This window comes from Impatiens glandulifera, chromosome 5, assembly GCF_907164915.1.
Source record: "Impatiens glandulifera chromosome 5, dImpGla2.1, whole genome shotgun sequence".
In the NCBI taxonomy this organism is placed as follows: domain Eukaryota; kingdom Viridiplantae; phylum Streptophyta; class Magnoliopsida; order Ericales; family Balsaminaceae; genus Impatiens; species Impatiens glandulifera.
This window is the reverse complement of record NC_061866.1, coordinates 40,818,683-40,837,725: the sequence shown is the minus strand read 5'-3', so window position 1 is coordinate 40,837,725 and position 19,043 is coordinate 40,818,683. Positions and strand designations below refer to the sequence as shown.

Genomic DNA, 19,043 nt, shown 5'->3' with positions numbered 1-19,043 from the left:
GAAAAAGATTTTTATTATATACCATTTCGGTGTCAAGACATAGATTTCTTGTGGTGTATCAAATATTCAAATTATTTTTTTAATTGATTTATAGAAAGAAAATATTGAATTAAAAAAGAAGAGATGAAGTTTTTGAGGGATATAAAGAAATATTTTTTTTATTAAATTATATTTTTAATCTCTTTAGTTAAGTTGGGTAAATTGATTTGATTATTTTAAGTTCAAATTTCACTTTACTTATTTTTGAAAATAATAATAATAAATTATTTATTTATATAATGATATTATCGTAATTTTATGGGCGGAATCGAGATGGAACAAAAAATTACTATACCGGTCCGATGAGGAAAATATGTATTATAGGAATGTAACAATTTAAAAAAAAAAAATTAAATTTCTTTGGAATTTTTTTCCCCTTAATGATCAATGGAAAAAGTAAAATTACAAGTTTAATACTTTTCATCATGAAAATAATCATATTTTTAAGCTTGATTCATTATCTTTAATATTATATAATAATATGTTATTTTAATTTATATTAAATTTTATTAACATATTATTTATTATTGTTAAGGTGAAAAAAATGACCCGAGAAGGAAGCTTTGGAGGCTGATAAGGTATTTATTATAAATGAATAGACAAGGGATTGATTTTGTTCGAAATTTTCAAATTTGGCGCCAAAAACAGTCGATTGAAATAGTGAAGAAATCGAACAATTTTCAAACCGATTCAAGAAAATCGATCAAAGGTCGATTCATCTTCCGACTAGCCGGAGAAGAAGAAGAAGAAGGCGTCGACAGTTAATCGAAGCATATGTATAAGAAATCGAATAATTTTCCGGTTACCAAAGTCTCCAACGGAATCAATTCAAAGCATCCACCTGATAGGGGTTATGGCCAGCGATCTATTCCTTCAATATTCCAGTCCCGTTCTTCAAAATCAATTTCGTAAGTCTCCTTCTCCTTCCTTCCTTTCAACTTGTTCGTTCCCTCCTCAGTCTCGCTTTCTTTGTAATCGTTCAGGTCGGGAAATATGAGTGGAGATGAAAACAATCATCACCGCCGCGTATCTCTCTCTGATTTCCTCAATAAAAAACTGCACAAGAGTTCCGTTTTGCCGATTTCAGCTAGGGTATGTATGTTTCCCTTTCCTTCTGATTTTTCTTTCTTCCTTTTGATCGCTGAAAGATCTACTTAGCTTTAATGTTAGATAGGAATGTGGGGCAGTTTGTTTGTTTACTGATACATTTAAAAATGTGGTCTTTGTAAATTTTGTAAGGATAAAAGCAAGGCTTCCTTATCAACTGTTGCAGATGAAAACCCTAGAACTTTACCAATTGGAGAGCAATCTGTATTCATGAAAACAAGGGAAGGAGTAGAGAGTTCTTCTGTTAACCTTGATCTAGTATTGAATCAGTTCAAGTGTAACACTAAAGAGAAGGAGAATGAGAATTCCTCTAATTCTCATACTGAAATGTCCAGGAAAAGAAAATCGCCATTTGCAGGTGTATTTTTACTTAAAAGTTGGATTTGTTTCGAATATCTTTATCTCTTATTATGATCTAGATACAAAATTCTACATGGGTTTATCTCTTATTAGCAAAATTTGATATCAATTTGTTGAATTAACGATTGTTTCAGGTCTTGAAAAGAGTTCTAGAAAGCATTTAGTGATCATAGGCGATGGTGGTGGTGATGATACTGCAAGAAACAGGAACAATCATGGACAAAAAGAGATGGTTAAGAGTGACAATATGCCTAAACATCTATTTAATCATTGTAAGTATAATAGTACTGGTGATATTGGTTCACTTTAGAACTAGAAGAGTTTATTGGTTTTGCGCTTTGTAACAGATGCGAATGGGAAAGGTTGGTGGGATTCCGATATGGCTGGGGTGGATAGTGAAGAAGTTGGTTGTAATGAAGCTTGGGAAGGATTAGGTTCCACAACACTTGGAGGTTTGGAATGGCATTGACAATTTGTATTAACCTTATTGAATAAACAAACAACAATGTTCTTGATTTTGTACTTGTTTTATGAACAAAAACCTTTAAAAAGGCATTATTGTGTATTAATTAGATGAAAGATTTGTTGAATTCAAATTTCAACAATCCAAATCCAGATTTTATATAATCACATTAAACCATTTATTAGAGAATCCACATTTTCAATTATTTGAATTGATGAAAAAAATGAAAAAAGAATGGGGTGAGAGAGGCTCGAACTCTCGACCTCAGGATTACTCTCAGCTATGAGACCTACGCGCTAGCCAACTGCGCCACCACCCCTTGTTGATATAATTGTTTGTATGAATTATACAATTAATAGTAATTAATAATGCAATATCCTGATATTGCTGCTTAATGTTAAGTCATAAGTTACATTTTACAATTGATTGCATTAAATATGATGATTTTTTTTTTTAACAGGCATCATTTATAAATTGAATGAAGAAAAAGGATTTTGCATCTTGAAGTTTAATCTTATTATAGTATTTGAACAATTAAGACAATAATTTGAAATTTCTATCATTCCCGGAAGAAGCCCAAGACCATGACCTTACACTTTATCTAACCGTGGATCTCTTAGGTCAACTCTTCCCACCATCGACCACTTTAATGACTTAATTCATTTTGATTTATTCATATCATTGTATTGTTTATGCTATTTTTCTGTAATTTAAAATCAACATGTCTAACAACTATATAGAAATGAAATCTTGAAAAGCATACATTTCAAAAAATTCTACACATGTTCTAAGAAATAAATAGTTATTTCTTACAACCTGATGCATAAACTCCCAATTTGTTGTGGCAGGTGATTACTGCTTTCCTGTTTCAAAACTTTTTATCTAAACTCTATAACATCGGTGTGAATCTACAAGTTCAAAGAGAAATTATGAATCAAATATATCTAAAATCAACAACTGAAATCGATGTCTCCACTCAGCAGTCCGATTCCATTTGATTCAGTCAAGCTGCTTTGTCCAATCAAAAGACTTCCACTCTCTGGCAAAGTTTGCGACTGCTAGATTTTGTGCTTCTGTCGAGTCTTGTTTCCTACGACCGTATATATCCTCCTCTGGTAACTCTAGCATGCCCCTTACAACATTCAGACCGAAGTTGCTTTTGAACTGCTGTTCATCGTCAATAACATGGACAAATCCCTTGTTCAGACCAAATTCCACATGGAAATAAGGAAAATCCTTCGGAATTGAGCCACGAAGTCCCTTTACACTCGTATCTATCAGCTTTTTTGAGTTATGCTGACTCCACTCATCTTCAGCTTCATCAATGGCCTAAATAAATAAAAGCATTCTCATTATATTTAGAAGAAACAAACACTCTTTACTAGATTTGGGAGATTAAATGGCAAACTAACTATGCATCAATCATTGCTCCATTTGAAAAACACAATTTGAATATGTTAGAAATTATGAATTTCTCACTTAAGTTAGTTTACCAAATGTTTCTGTATGTGGGATCTAGTCTATCTATTATCCAATTGGCACAAAAGCTTATTATTCTAACCAAATGTCCAAATTTATATAAAAATAATTGTTAATAGGAGAGTATGGAAACAAACCTTCTTGAAATAGAGAGGCCCTTGTTTTGCAACATCTTGCGGCATTGGAATACAGTCAACCATGCAATGGCGCCTTTGCTTAGATAGACCCATCACTGTCTCAAGAAACAATACCTCCTTCTCTTGTTTTGCAAACATCATGATGAGACATTTCTTGAAGTTACGAAGTTCATCCCACACATTGTTGTCAACAGCTCTTGTTGACGATTCATGCTGTTTAGGCGTAGTAAAGTAATGCATTAATAATTAGCACATCATCCAATGAGGAAAACTAAAATAACTAGCATAGAGGTAACAATAATGAAAGAATGGTTCACAATACCAAACAGTATATCTTATCGAGAACAGAAATGCAATTTTGAGACATGGGAATGAAAAGGCCATAGTAAGTTGTATATTAAGCATGGTAAACATATTCTTTTAAAGATAAACATAACAATCAAAAAGACAATTAATTACCTGCATTGTTAGGATGCAGCAATGACCAGGAACAACTGGCTGCCAATGAGGTAATGATAAGTAAGTAAAATTGGCTATAGAAACCACAAGGTGTCTTGGCCTAGAAGGATTTTCAAAGCAGAACTGACAACGCTCTTGTTGAGTTAACAAACGATTCCCCACATTATTATTACTCTTTTCACCACTCTTTTGGTGGTCGTGCCCTTTCTTACGACTCTTTATCCTTGGTCCATCATCATAATCATATTCATCATCGGCTTGTCCATGTATGCTGAACTTTTTATTCTGCATTATCTTCGAAGCAAGATGAATATCAGCATCCTCCTCTTTTTTCTTTTGCCGCAAAGATGTGTCATGTGCGACATATCTGAAATACAAGATATTATTATTCAACCAGAATGTTTATCACATAGCCTATATCAGGTATAAGAAGAGTTAATAAAAAAACTTAGTAATAGCAAAGTACCTTCTAGTTGCTCCTTCATTCTTCACTCTGTTTAATTCATTTCCAGCTAATTCCTTGGATTTCATATTTTCAGATTCTTTCTGAAAACATCAAGAAAAGAGAAACAAAGAAAAATAAAATATTACTGTCATAATCTGAACTCGTTTTGTTACACAAACCATAACATCACTAGCAACAACAACAAAAGCATACATAAAACAATAAAAAAAGGTCTCTTCGACTCACCAAAAGTTTTTCGGCTTCTTCATGCTTTCCTTTCATACGAAGTTGCAAAGATTTTGCAACAAGTTGATTTGCACTCAAACCCTGATATTCAATGGCAATTGCTTCATTGGGAGATTTTACTTCTGATGAAACAATTTCCTCCTCCACTTTTCGCCCAGAGATATTTGATAAACCTGTGGATTCACGACGGTCGTGCCTCTGTTCATGGAGTATTGCATCCATGAAGCTTCCATCATTAGAAAACTTGTTCATGCTAGAGAGTGCACTAGAGATAATCCCAGCATCCTTGGATGATGTCCCTTGATGACTTTTTGGCTTTTTCCATGATAGAGAATCACGGGATTTAGGCATCTTCATCTCTTTGCGAGGGACCGAAGCATCCTGCACATTCAATTACTATGAGAAAAGCTTACAAAGTTAAAAAGGATAAGATAGGAGAAGACACACTTCCTTCTACGAAAATATAATCCATGTCTCTGTCCAACATAGTCCTCAATTCCATGCAGTGAATGGAAAATGAATTAAACTCTATACAAATTTTAGCCTGATGAAAGACCTCCAAAGGAATGATTTTTTTTCCTTATTCAAGTTGACATATATAATGTAGCCTTTACCAATCAATTCTAAACTACCTTTTCAGAGAAGAGTTCTCTTTTATCATCCATGTCTCCCTTTTGCTCCTCAGAAGATGCATTCTTCCTATTTCTTGAGGCGTGTAAGTGGGCATGTAATGGTGCAGCCTTACGAGATGACACAGATACAGCAAGCTTACCTAAGGATCCCCATCGCTCTTCAACCACCTATAAAATCCAAGAAATATCCCACTAAGAACGCTCTGATTTAAGTGGGAGGTTGTGCTAGCCTCCCCCGGGGAACCGGTCACAAAAAAAATCGAAAAATGAAGTTTTTAATAAAATGGTTCGCTATTTTCCCCAAAAAATAAATTCAAGAAATTAAATAAGATAGGAAAATTCAATAGTGCAAAGGCATAGTGAATTAACATAAAATACCTTGTCTAGTGAGCTCCCTTCACGAGCTGCCTGTTCTTGAGCTCGTTTTAAGGCTTTTAATCTCCAGCTCGCACCTCCATCCCCAATAACTTTAGAAGATAAGAGTTGGCTCCCTCTGGAATTTGCTTTATCCGAATCTTCTGGGTAACCAGTTCCACTGTTTCTCAAGTATGGATTCAACTCTTTAGGATTTTCTTTTGTTTCCTGGAATTAATAATAATATTGTAAGCCCATAGTGATCCATCTTATGATAGCACTAAGATTCTAATCTTATTACTGTTATTAGAAGTGATGTCAAATAGAGTCATTACCTCATTTATTATCAAAGGCTCCTCCGGCTGTTTATCACAAGAGATATTGTCCTCCGTCTTATCATTCGGTCTCAACATCCAGTCTAATCCCATTTCTTTCCTTGTAATATCAATGGATGATCCACCATCCTTTCGTTCTTCCTTTTCCAAAAAGTGACGTTCACTCACTTTGTCCCTTCCCTTCCTCGTGTGCTTTTTAGATTTTTTCCTATCTTCTTTAGCAGAGTCCATATCTTCCTCTTCAGAATCAAATGAAGAGTTGTCTTCAGAGGAATAACTCTTTCTTCTGGTTTTGGATTTTTTACGTTGTTTATCTCTACCCCCGTCTTTGGAATCATTCTGAGAGCTTTTCACCTTCGTTTTTTTGTTTCTGTTATTGTTTTCCGGTTCATCAGAGCTAATATCTTCACTTGACGAATACTCATCAGAAGAATACCATTTCTTCCTTCTAGATCTCTTCGTTATTTTATCAAGATCTTCATCTGAACTCCCATGACGCGAACTCTTCTTTTTCCTGCTTTTCCCCCCTTTATCTACAGATTTGTCTCTCTTTGTTCTTGAAGTATCCAGTCCTCCATCTTGTTCCTAATAAGATTATCAATTTTAGATTTGTATATACCTTCAACTTAGTTTCTAGATTTTATTTTATGGAAAAAAAATGAAAGTTGTTACTTTTTCTATCTGATCCTTTGGTATAAACTTCAAGCCAGAAAACATCTCCTCAAAACTGAACAAGGAGGCAAGCAATGATCCAGATCAAGCACTCCTGTAGAATCAGGACAAAAAATAATTACTAAAAATTATATCCACTGTTTTGACAACACAAGCTGACATGATTGTATTTCACCAGCTTTAACAGAATAAACTAAGAAAATTAATATGGGATACGATAGTGCAGGTAGTTTGCATGCCTACATAGAGAATCCAATATGAAACTATTTGATAACATGCATCAAATAAACTCAAAGAAGAATATGGAAAGTGTATCATCACTTCAGGAACTAAATAGCAGAAGATCATAAAAAAGTCCAAATTCATAAACATATGTAATAAAATGATTACATAATTTGATTACAAAAACAATTTGTCTAGATGAAATGAAAATTATAAGGATGTACAAGACCATTTAATTCCATTAACCTGAACCAAAATGAATGTAAATCTATAGAACTTATCCTATTATATTAAGGTCATCAATAGTTTATGTATTTTACTCAAAAACCTTAGTTTTTCCCTCTAAATCGTTAAAACTTCGTCTAACTGTCAACATTGAGTTATGAGTGGGGATTCCATAGGTATTTCACTAAAGAGGTCATATAATCACACATTTAACATAGGAAGAAGGAATATGTTTAACCACTCATTCATTTGGGGATGAACAAAGTGTAAAAAATATGGGAAGGAGTTATATTATTCACTAATAAATTCCTGACATCTAAGAGGTTCTTCTTAGTCATAGATCAGTTCAATCTCATCTAACCTTAAACATAAGCAGCATAGATAGGTAGAATGTGATGCTAAATCTCTGATCATGTCAATCAGATACAGAAAGCTTTACCTTTTCCTTTTTGCAAACTATTATCCACCACCTACCACAACATACATACTCCACCATTAACCAAACACAAGATGCAAGTTAAGCTGGTAGCAAGTTAGAGTCGAAAATGAATGTGATTATTCTCCCACATTTACAAGAAAGAGATATACAACTTTTAGCAAAAACATGGTCACTCCTGCCAAAACTGTTTACATAGATAGAACTATAAAAATCTGTCACAAACTCTAATGGGTCCGACCTAATTTCAATAATAGCTAGATAACATGTTTAGTAGTTTGTTGTTATATGCTGTCAATATAAACAAGTAACAACAATGTCTGTCCTCAAAAAAGCATATTGAATGATGAAAGAATAAAATTAGTTTTCTCATCTATCTAAAGGGGCAGCCTTTGGAGGAGGGTATTATTCTCTCAACTAAGTTTCTTTCGATTCTCACCTCTTTATAATACCCTAAAATAGCTCTTCACAAAATATCAAATAGTACACTAAGATTATTATAGAGATCAAATAGGCCACTGTATATCATCATCATCACAACTACCCATCAACTTAAACTATCAAACGGGATCAAATCTCCTGGTTCATATCTTCCAATACAAAATAGATCTAAACCCATATGAAATTAGCAAATGAATTCGATTAATAAACTAACCTTGAGCAGCTGCAACGGAGGAAACGAATAGAATCGTTGGGCTTTCGTCCTGGAATCAAGCAACCTTGGGTGGGCGTCTACTCGGAGAATAGAACAGAAAGAGAAGAAATAGAAATTGGGTGAGAAGAAGAAGAAAAAGAGAGATTTAGGGCAAAAAAATGAAGAACGAAAAAGGAATGGGGTGAGAGAGGCTCGAACTCTCGACCTCAGGATTACTCTCAGCTATGAGACCTACGCGCTAGCCAACTGCGCCACCACCCCTTTGTGTTCTGCTTATTTTATTAATTCTATAGATTATAAAACTTATCTGACCTAATGAAAGGAATATTGATATTACTATTTAATTTTAGGAGGAAAAACGTTTTATATATTTATTTATTTGCTATAAAAAATAATAATAATATGACCATTATGTAATTAGTGCATATTTTTGACTCCTCTGTCTATAGTATTTATATTTAATAATGCTATAAAAACTGGATCTTTTCTTAATGTATATATATCAACAAAAATTAATAACATTTATCTCAACTTCATTTTAGCTTAAGATTTTCAAACTCATTATGTTCATATCTAATATCAAGAATATGATTTGATGAGTGTTCCATTATTTAGTGGTAATAGTTATAATGTTCATGTATATTAAATTAAGTTTTAAATATATTTTTTTTACATTAAATTTTATTTAATTTACTTCCTAAACATTTAAAATATTATCATTCCGCACACCATCATTTAGTTATTAATTCAATCTTTTTTTCATGAGGAGATTGTATCCATCGACAAATAAAACGACAAATAAAAGTTCATTTTTATGTTTTGTAAAATTGATGATAACAATACTTATAGGCTTTAGAATCATTGTCAATGTTATAGATGTAAGAGTAGAGCCGGTCTCGAAGTTTGGGCTGCCCTAGCCTCGGTAGAAAAAGTTCCTTATACTTTTTGTTTGCCCTAAGTCTAGTTTTAAAAATTGATAAAAGAAATTTTGTTTTGGTAAGATTTGAAACCATAACCACATTGAAACTTTAAATGTATATCTTGAACCATCAAGCTACAACTATTTATGTTTAAAATTACAATAAATATAACTAAATATTTTGATATTTTTAACAAATGAGGAGTGGACTACCTTAGCCCGAGGGTTTACCGGGCTTACCCCAGGGTCGGCCCTAAATTAGTGTGTCATTAATGTAATAGCTAGAATTAGTCCTATAAATACATATGAGGTATTACATTGTAAATCACCAAGTATTCGAGTAATATAATACTATTCTTTGTAAGAGTTACTCTCTCTCTAGAATTCTTGTGTCAATTCTGTTAAACGCCGAGTGTTGCGTCGAGTAAGGCTGACTAGTTACTCGTTCTTGCGAAGATCGTAACTAGTGCCGCACGGATCGTCAGTGAAAAGACTGAGCCGTGACAATGAGCTCAGGTAATTTTTTATGCCAGTAAATTTTAGTTTGGAAAGAGTAAGAAAAGAAGTGAATGTGAAAAAAAACTAATAGAAATAGCAAAAGTATGAAATAACTTTTCGCTTGCTCAAGTAACAAGAAGTTGATATCTTCCTGAAGTCTCGTAAGTTTGATTCAATAGGTTTTGACCCATTTTCTCGTAAACATAAAAACTTCTTTTTTAAGAATGGGCTAGATCGAATTTCTCAAGAACAATAACTTAAAATCTCTTTAATTTGGGTTGAAAATAGAACTAAATTTCTCATATAAGTGATATATTTAATTTTTATTTTTCTAAATCTTATTAGGAGTAAATTTTCACTTCTGTCTTCAAACGACTTCTTTAGTTTCATTTTCAAACGACGACACATCTATATCATTCATTTCCAGACAACGATGTTGAAAACTAATACGACGACGTGATTGTTGTTTATTCCTCTTCTTAATATTTTTTTATTGTATAAAGATGATTTTTAGGACACAACACAACCAAACAACATCTAAATATGGAGGAGACGAATGAACAACAAATACATCGTCGACTTTGTTTGCAACATCGTTGTTTGTAAATGGAACGGAGTAGTTGAATCGTAGTTTGAGAATGCATCTGATATGAAGTCATTGGAAGATAGATATGAAAATTTTGAAGACGAATGTGAGAAATTTGTATGCAATAAGATTTAAAATAAAAAATGAATATGCCACGTATATAAGTAATTTCTGTTCATTTTTAAAACAAATTAACTGTGTTATAATATTATAAAGTTTAATGGGTAAATTCAAATAAAAATAATCATCCGTTAAAATGTAAATGAAATATTATACTTATTACTCCCGATTAGCACTTGTACGGAGGTGTATCCATAAAGGTTTGAAACTCTTTTCTTATCTTCATCTTATGGGCAAGATTCATTCCTATTCTGAATCCTTTGCTATTTTTTTCAACCTTGGTTCCGTAGAAGCAAGTTAGAAAGATTAACATACGACAGACGGGTGAGATGAGAGCTCTAGGTGGTGGCTCGGTGTGTCTACCAGTTTCCGGTGAAGCTATTCGGAATAGACTCAGGAGTAGCAAGATAACCCATCTTTTCCCTTTTATTTAAGGACCGGTTATTTAGTATAGTTTATTAATTAAAATATATAATATATAATTTATAAATAAAAGAATGTCAGTTTAATCTCTCTTCGGATTATTTGACATCTCATACATACAACATATGTTTTCTTCTTTTGTATATACTTTTTTGGCAAAGTGAAAAATAAATCAATATTATATTATTACTGTATAATTACCATCGATTATGACTTTTAATGATTTGAGAAATAGCATTAACAAGATAAGTATATCTACACTAATCTAGTTTATCATTATACATATTAAAACATTTATAGAAGTTTAGTTTGTATTTCAATATAGTCAATTATTGCATCTTTATTGTGAAATGGTCGACATAACATGCAACAAAATCTTGAAAGAGCTCAAGTACCATTGTTTCATTTTTTATGTGTATTTTATTCTAGCAACCATGACTGAGTTTTCTAGGTAAGCTTGATTCCAAAAGTGGAACACTTTTTTGACATCTGTTGTGCCTCACCCATGCATGTAATTTTGTCTTTTTTCAAACATAAAATAAAGAAGAGAAAAAGTCCAATAAGGTGGCAAGAAAACAACAAACCAACATCAAAAATCGTGCAATTAACCCGAATGTGATCAAGCTAGCCTTCACGGGTTCACAATTCACTCTGTGAAATGGTCACGAGATCTTGTATTGAATTTTGCACAAGACTCCAAATTATTATACACACACAATATTAAAACTATTATTATCATAGGGTATACTCCTCATTCTCCACTATAAATTAACATCAACACTCTCAAATCAAATATCCCAATATGCCCATCAAAATGGATGCTTCAAAACCCACTGCGGTTTTCTTCATCACCATCCTCTTTATGCTCATTTCTTTGCCACCCATCCAAGCTTGTTCCTACTGCCCTTCTCCACCAACAACCACTAAGCCGCCTCACCACGGAGGTGGTGGATCTCACCCATCACCTACTGAACCGCCTCACCACGGAGGCGGTGGATCCCATCCATCACCTACTAAGCCGCCTCACCATGGAGGAGGTGGTGCCTCTAAACCACCATATAAGCCACCTCATCAAGGCGGTGGCGGCGGCGGAGGTGGTGGCGGTGGAGGAGGTGGCGGCGGCGGTGGCGGTGGCGGTGGCGGTGGCGGTGGAGGAGGTGGCTCTATACCATCTCCTCGCCCACCAATTATCCGTCCACCAATCATAATGCCGCCGCCTCACCCACCTATTGTTCACCCACCAATTGTTCACCCACCAATCATAATGCCGCCACCGAACTGTCCTCCTCCTCCTATCGGTGGCGGAGGTGTTCCACTTCCTCCCATTGGTGGCGGAGGTGTGCCACTCCCTCCCATTGGTGGCGGTGGAGGTGGAGGTGTGCCACTCCCTCCGCTACCTCCCATTGGCGGCGGAGGTGGAGGCGTGCCACTCCCTCCCATCGGAGGTGGAGGTGTGCCACTTCCTCCGCTACCACCCATCGGCGGCGGAGGCGGAGGTGTGCCAATTATTCCTCCGCCGGCTATGTGTCCGATAGACGCCCTGAAATTAGGTGTGTGTTTGGATGTGTTAGGAGGATTGGTGCACGTGGGGATAGGGAATCCAGTGGAGCATGTATGTTGTCCGGTGATTAATGGTTTGCTTGAGATTGAAGCAGCAGTTTGTCTATGTACAACCATAAGGCTAAAGTTGCTTAATCTTAACATATTCCTTCCTTTGGCACTTCAACTTTTGGCAACATGCGGAATGACGCCTCCTTCTGGTTTTACATGCCCTCCTTTAGCCTAATTTCATTGCATGCATGGAAATTCGCAGGATTCACATCTAGGTCTAGATCAGTACTCCTTCTGGTTTTATTTTCCTCCTACATAAATTGCTTTTACATGTTGTGTTTGGATATGTAATTTGGCTTGCTTGCATGCATTTAGTAATCGAACCCACTTTTCGAAACCTCACTCACTTTCATTTTTGTTCTTAATTAATATTTGTCATAGAGTATTTACATTTAAGTGCTTAACCTCTAAACTAACATAATATTAAGACAAAATAAAAAAAAAATTGAGAAGTAACTTTAAAAAACAATATTAGCTTTCCCAAAAAACAATGCTTTCTGTTAAGATTAAAATGGCGCATCCTCACGGACCTCAAGAATTCACTGGAAGAGTACTATTGGAGAAATAATAATTGAAGGCTAAAGAGAGAATAATAAATAAATAAATAAAATAAAAATAAAATAAAAAGAGAGAATATTATTGTTTTGGTTGAGTGCAATTATTTTCCATATTCTTTTATATTGTCACTTTGTATAAGTATTTGGAGTTTTTTTTAGAAATTTGACAAATCTAATGGTTTATGTCGAGATCGTTGCTTATTATTGAGAGATATGGATTGAAACGGATAAAATAACGAGACTTGCAAGATGAATTTATATCCCTATTGAAAAAAAACACTTAACATTTAACAACTAAATAAGTCATTAAAAATCTTTCACTGTCGTTATCACAACGATATCAATGTTAGATCTGAAAAACTTGTTGAATCGTTTGGAGACCTCATTTATTATCTATTCTAGATCAGTATCTTCGAACTAATTCTTTATATATATATTATTTTATTTTTGAACTATGCAAAATCTAAAAAATTACTGTGCTGTGGGATAATAGGCTATTGAAATACTTTTTTCTTGTGTTGGCATACTCTAGATAGAGATTGCTGTTTAGACTTTAAATATCACTTCTTTAAATTTATAAAATTTAGAAATGAAAATGGTTTTTTCCTTTAAAAAAAATAAAATATTAAGTTTAGGTGTGATATAATAATTTAATAACAATTCACACATTAAAGCCTCGTGTCTAACAAATGAAAATCTTAACTTGTAAGTTTTTTTTTTGTATTCATTCACTTGATGACATTAAGATATTATTTTTATTTAAAAAAAAAATCTTCTAAAAATTATCTATGGATAATATACTAACAAGGATGTCGTTTAATCACACCACTAAGAATGATAAATAAATAAAACAAGAACTTATAATATAAATGGTGATAAACTCAAATTAACATGTACAAGTGTACAACCAAAACAATATAAAATTAAAAGTCTCCAATAGAGCACTAGGTCTCATATAGATCTCAACTAATATTATTATAATAAGACACGTTTATATTTTATTGTTGTCAAAACAAAAAAATAGAATGAGAAATTCTCAATTCATTGATTTTTTAGTCTAGTTATAAGATTGCTAGGGTTTGTCTCACAAGTCAATGGAATACTATTATAGTTGTACGTTTAATCAACTAAATCAAACTATTAAAAACTAATATTCTAATAACCCATTAAAATAACTATGAAAAGGAGTGATTATAAAAATATTAAAAATTACTAGTTCTATTCCTACTTAAAATGTCTTTTAATTTAATGGTCACATATTTCAAAATAGATCCTTGCATCTTTATTTATATAATAAATTCAAGAAAAAAATTTAGAGCAATTTTAATAAGTGATAATTTATTATGATCATCACTATATTTATTTTTGTAAATTGTCAAAATAAATTTGTTTGCAATTGATATGAAAATCATAAATAAAATAGATGAAACATACTTACATACAAAAAAAAAAATGATAAAAAAACAAAAACTCAAAATTTTTGTGGATGAGTATTTTTTTTATATCAAAACATCTTGTTAAGATATTTTTTACTTATCCTATAAAGCTTAAAAATGAAGTTTAAATCTCTCTTCTAGCCTAGCACGAATAAGAATCGAATATTCTCAATTTTCTGAGATTCTGGGTTCGACCATGTAAAGTACAAAACTTGTCATCTAGTTAAGTATATTTGCGGTGTTTGCGGACAATGTGCTTAACCTGCATAAATTAGTCGCATTTCAATAGGGAATAAATAGGTAACGAAACTCAGTGTTCTAAAAAAAATAAAAATAAATTATTTTTAATTATTAAAAAATATATTAACCTAACATTTTAGCTTTAATAGTGTGCCCTATATAGGCTTATAATTGAATGAAAGTACCATCTTAGATTAAGATAAAATAGATGATGATACTGAGTGTAATGACAAGAACTTCCAACGAGACAACTAATATTTCAATAATTTAATCTCTTGCATCCATAATAGATGAAATAAGAACACTTCAGAGTTCATCTGCATCACTAAACAAAGGAATCTGTACCAGCAACAATGGTTTCTACGAGATGCTCTCTTCTTCTTACTATTTTCCCTCTAATCTGCTTCTCATCAATAGCAGCTTACAACGATGGTCAAGACCCAATTGCCAAAACTATGGAAGAATTCTCCGGCTACCCAATTCACGAACCCAATTTCCCCAACTCTGTATCATCACTTTCAGTCGACGCAACAAGCTTACAGAATCAAGTACGTACTAACCCAGAATACCCTTTTCTATTTCTTTTCAATCAGATTGAGGGTTTGTTTATTTCGTTGTCAAAGATGAATCTTGATCAATTTTGCTTTAATTTACTAAGCCCTTGATTCAATTCTTTGATATCCCAGTGTACCATTCATTTAGTGATCGATTTAGCTTAATAACTTTCCTTGTAGAACAACCATTATGCAGAAAAATGTGATTCTTCTCATTGGTTAATGTAGATTGAGGAGTTGTCGACATTCTCTGATGCACCTGCTCCTGCGGTAACAAGGATTCTGTATAGTGAGAAGGATGTATTGGCTAGGAGGTACCCTGTAGCAATAACCTGTATAATTCTTAAGGAGACTTAATAATGGGATTTTATTTGATAAATCAGATATGTCAAAAACTTGATGAGGATTTCAGGTCTTTCCATTAGAGAGGACAGTATTGGAAATATATTTGGTTTATGGTGAGTTTGTTACTTTCTGTTTGCAAATGTAAATATCTTGTCACCCTTTTTGATATGTTTTCATCGCATTTAAAATAGGGAAGGGAGTGAACCAGAGCTTGCTGCAGTTTCAACAGGTTCACATATTGATGCAATTCCTTATTCTGGGAAGTATGATGGAGTTGTTGGTGTTTTGGGTGCCATAGAAGCCATAAATGCATTGAAAAGGTATCATAAGCTTAGAATGTTGTGAAAAATCTCACTTTGTTGGTTATATGGATTCTTTTGAATGATGTAATCATCCATCTTGATTTTACATTAAAACAAGTACAACCAAATGACTGAAAATTATGCAGATCTGGATTTAAGCCTAAGAGGTCATTGGAAGTGATAGTTTTTACCTCAGAAGAGCCAACTCGGTTCGGAATAAGCTGTTTAGGAAGGTCAGGAGATGCAATTATTTTGTCTTTTCTTTGTCAATTAGTTCCTAATTGACCAGCAAAATCGTTCTTGTGCAGTCGTTTGATGGCCAGAAGCGAGTCACTTGTTGAAGTTCTGAAAAAGACAACCGATAATCAGAATATAACCTTCCTGGAAGCTGCAAGGTCTGCTGGTTATGCAGCTGATGGGGATAACTTTTCAAGTGTTTTCTTGAAAAAGGGAAGTTATTCTGCTTTTATTGAGTTACACATTGAGCAAGGTCCTATTCTTGAGGAAGAAGGTGACATATTTTCTCATAATATAGTAATATCTAATATTTCCAACAGATTTTGTAATGCTTATTAATATAAATCATATTTATCCAGGTATCTCAGTAGGGATTGTGACTGCAATTGCTGCTCCTGCAAGCATCAAAGTTGATTTTGAAGGTAATGGAGGCCACGCCGGTGCTGTTCTAATGCCAACAAGGTTGACTATCCCTATATATAACCGTATCTCAAAATTGAATCGATTTGTTCATCTTGAGTTTTATTTATTTATTTTTAGATTCACTCGAATATGGGGTTATTTCCTTGAACAGAAATGATGCTGGACTTGCTGCTGCAGAGTTAGCTTTATCGGTGGAGAAACATGTACTTGAGTCTGGTTCAATTGACACTGTTGGTACAGTAGGTCAGCAAATCTTTCTCAACTGAAAAGAATACTCTTACTTGTTTAAAACTTCTTATTTTCTCTATCTCATATAAAAATGTTTTTACTTAAAAAAAGGTATTCTGGAGCTGCATCCTGGAGCAATCAACAGCATTCCCAGCAAGGCACATTTGGAAATAGGTATGCATTCAAAAGGATTTGTCAGAATTATTTGGATTTGTATGTAGATATTCATTGGCAGTTTTACATCTAGACCCATATGGAGATACAAAAGTATTTCTAAAGAATAATGATGGCAGATACTCGAGACATTGATGAGGATAGAAGAAACATTGTGATTGACAAGATCCAGGAGTCAGCTTTAAGGATCGCGGAGAGGCGTGGTGTGAAGCTTTCTGAGTTCAGTATTGTGAATAAAGATCCGCCAGCCCAGTCTGATGAAGGTATAGTTAAGGCGATGAAGGCAGCATCAGAAGAGCTGAAGTTGAGTCATAAACTGATGATAAGTAGAGCTTATCATGATTCCTTGTTCATGGCCAGGTAAAAACAAATCATATATTATAAATTTAGGAGTTTGTATACTTATTTGTTTTTATAAATATGCAATGCAGAGTATCTCCAATGGGAATGGTTTTCATCCCTTGCTATAAAGGTACATACTTTTACACCACATTTTCTGTTTGGCTCTTGTGCAGTCTAATTTTGGTGTAATTGTTTGTAGGGTATAGCCATAAACCAGAGGAATATTCTTCAGCTGAGGACCTGGGAAATGGAGTAAAGGTTTTGGCTTTAACACTTGCAAAGTTGTCCCTGGCTTAAGTTAATTAGTCAATGTCATTCATGAATTTCCCCTCTTTGTCTTTTATTTTCTTTCATATTATAAACATGAGCTTAACCATTGAAATGGGAAATATAATAATTCAGCCACAATTTCATGAACTTAACCATATGATGAAACAGTTGAAGCAAGGAAATCAACATTAACCTACATGATTCCACCTCAACAAGATCCCCTCTCTAGCATTCAAACTTAGCATATTGTGTATATAATGTTTCAGTTCAGATCTTCTGCTACCGATTGCCGTGTTCCCCTGTGGCGGACCAACCAGATTGCAGCATTATTAATTTAATAATAAATCAATCTGGGCAGGAGACGGAGGGAGGGAGAATCCGGAATCCGGGTTTAGGCCCGGGTTCACACAAGACGCCGTTAACGGAAGCGCCCGTTAACGCCAGGAAATAATATAATATTCAGATAATACCCAGATAAGATATCTTCGCTCTGATCTACACGCCCGTTGCCATGACCCTCATGTAAACCCCGCATACCCACCCATGACAAGAACGCCTGCCGTTCATGAAAATACACTTACACGTCCATGTAAAGACCGAATTGACATGCATATTATATTTACGTTTTTTAAATATTAGTTTAATTTATTAAATAATACAGGCAGCGATATAATATTCGCTTCAATTAATTCAATCTTTTATTTTCTCGGATTTTATATTTTTTTTTTATGTAATTATTTTTTACCTCGAGACTCTCTGGAGCGAAGATATATATGCTTCAATTAATTTTAATAAAAACCTCATGTAAAACCCCCCTACCCACCCATGTGAAGACCGCTTGCCTACCATGTAAAGACACTTACCCGTTTATGTGAAGGCCAAAATGACATGGATTTTATATTTCCGTTTATTAAATATTAATTCAATTAATTGAGGATGACATGCAGCGACCGAACAAATCTTCGCCTCAATTACCGGCTTGTTTTCTTTTTCCATTTTTTTTTTATTTCATTTTTTTTGCCCCGAGACTCTCTGGAGCGAAGATATATTTGCTTCCATTAAGTTTAATAGAAACCTCATGTAAAACCCCCCTACCCACCCATGTAAAGACCTCTTGCCTACCATGTAAAGACACTTACCCGTTTATGTAAAGACCAGAATGACATGGATTTTATATTCCCGTTTATTAAATATTAATTCAATTAATTGAAGATGACATGCAGCAACCGAACAAATCTTCGCTTCCATTCCTTGGCCACATTTTTTTTTTTATTCCGTTTATTAATAAATGTTAATGTAATTAATTTAAATTGAAAATCAGTACACGACCAAATATTCGCTTGAATTTTGTTTTTCGAGTAGACGATTGAAAGCGAAGATTTCTTATTTTCCAATAATTTTAGCCTGACGTTCATGTAAAACAACCTCCCCTCACATGAGAAGCCAACTTGACTGTCATGTAAATTCACTTACCCGTGCATTTACATTCCACGAATAAATCTTCGCTTCTAT

The 19,043-nt window shown here is 33.8% G+C and overlaps 4 protein-coding genes and 2 non-coding genes across 6 annotated transcripts; 3 read left to right on the top strand and 3 right to left on the bottom strand.

Annotated features, from left to right (window-relative positions):
• Positions 1-699: 699 nt before the first annotated feature.
• LOC124940604 lies at positions 700-2,041 on the top strand. Its single transcript, XM_047481129.1, has 5 exons — positions 700-947; positions 1,023-1,131; positions 1,279-1,504; positions 1,641-1,778; positions 1,854-2,041. The coding sequence occupies exons 1-5, from the start codon at positions 814-816 to the stop codon at positions 1,973-1,975; spliced, it is 729 nt and encodes a 242-aa protein (XP_047337085.1). The 5' UTR covers positions 700-813; the 3' UTR covers positions 1,976-2,041.
• A 163-nt stretch (positions 2,042-2,204) lies between these two features.
• Positions 2,205-2,288, bottom strand: TRNAM-CAU. The gene is given in 2 exon segments: positions 2,205-2,240; positions 2,251-2,288. It is a non-coding gene; the product is annotated as a tRNA-Met (tRNA).
• Positions 2,289-2,702: 414 nt separating this feature from the next.
• LOC124938022 (CWF19-like protein 2) lies at positions 2,703-8,417 on the bottom strand. The gene is made up of 10 exons (XM_047478381.1): positions 8,267-8,417; positions 6,729-6,822; positions 6,057-6,641; positions 5,746-5,949; positions 5,368-5,535; positions 4,736-5,116; positions 4,511-4,590; positions 4,045-4,411; positions 3,586-3,798; positions 2,703-3,298 (listed from the first exon to the last, which is right to left on the bottom strand). The coding sequence occupies exons 2-10, from the start codon at positions 6,771-6,773 to the stop codon at positions 2,969-2,971; spliced, it is 2,373 nt and encodes a 790-aa protein (XP_047334337.1). The 5' UTR covers positions 6,774-6,822; positions 8,267-8,417; the 3' UTR covers positions 2,703-2,968.
• A 26-nt stretch (positions 8,418-8,443) lies between these two features.
• TRNAM-CAU lies at positions 8,444-8,527 on the bottom strand. The gene is given in 2 exon segments: positions 8,444-8,479; positions 8,490-8,527. It is a non-coding gene; the product is annotated as a tRNA-Met (tRNA).
• Positions 8,528-11,626: 3,099 nt separating this feature from the next.
• Positions 11,627-12,636, top strand: LOC124939351 (36.4 kDa proline-rich protein-like). The gene has a single exon (XM_047479831.1). It carries the CDS (start codon positions 11,627-11,629, stop codon positions 12,596-12,598), a length of 972 nt encoding a protein of 323 aa, XP_047335787.1. The 3' UTR covers positions 12,599-12,636.
• A 2,300-nt stretch (positions 12,637-14,936) lies between these two features.
• Positions 14,937-17,735, top strand: LOC124937933 (ureidoglycolate hydrolase). The gene is made up of 12 exons (XM_047478271.1): positions 14,937-15,204; positions 15,439-15,524; positions 15,594-15,668; positions 15,747-15,875; positions 16,004-16,090; positions 16,166-16,368; positions 16,454-16,556; positions 16,669-16,760; positions 16,857-16,919; positions 17,039-17,279; positions 17,351-17,391; positions 17,461-17,735. Exons 1-12 carry the CDS (start codon positions 15,010-15,012, stop codon positions 17,556-17,558), a joined length of 1,413 nt encoding a protein of 470 aa, XP_047334227.1. The 5' UTR covers positions 14,937-15,009; the 3' UTR covers positions 17,559-17,735.
• Positions 17,736-19,043: the final 1,308 nt, after the last annotated feature.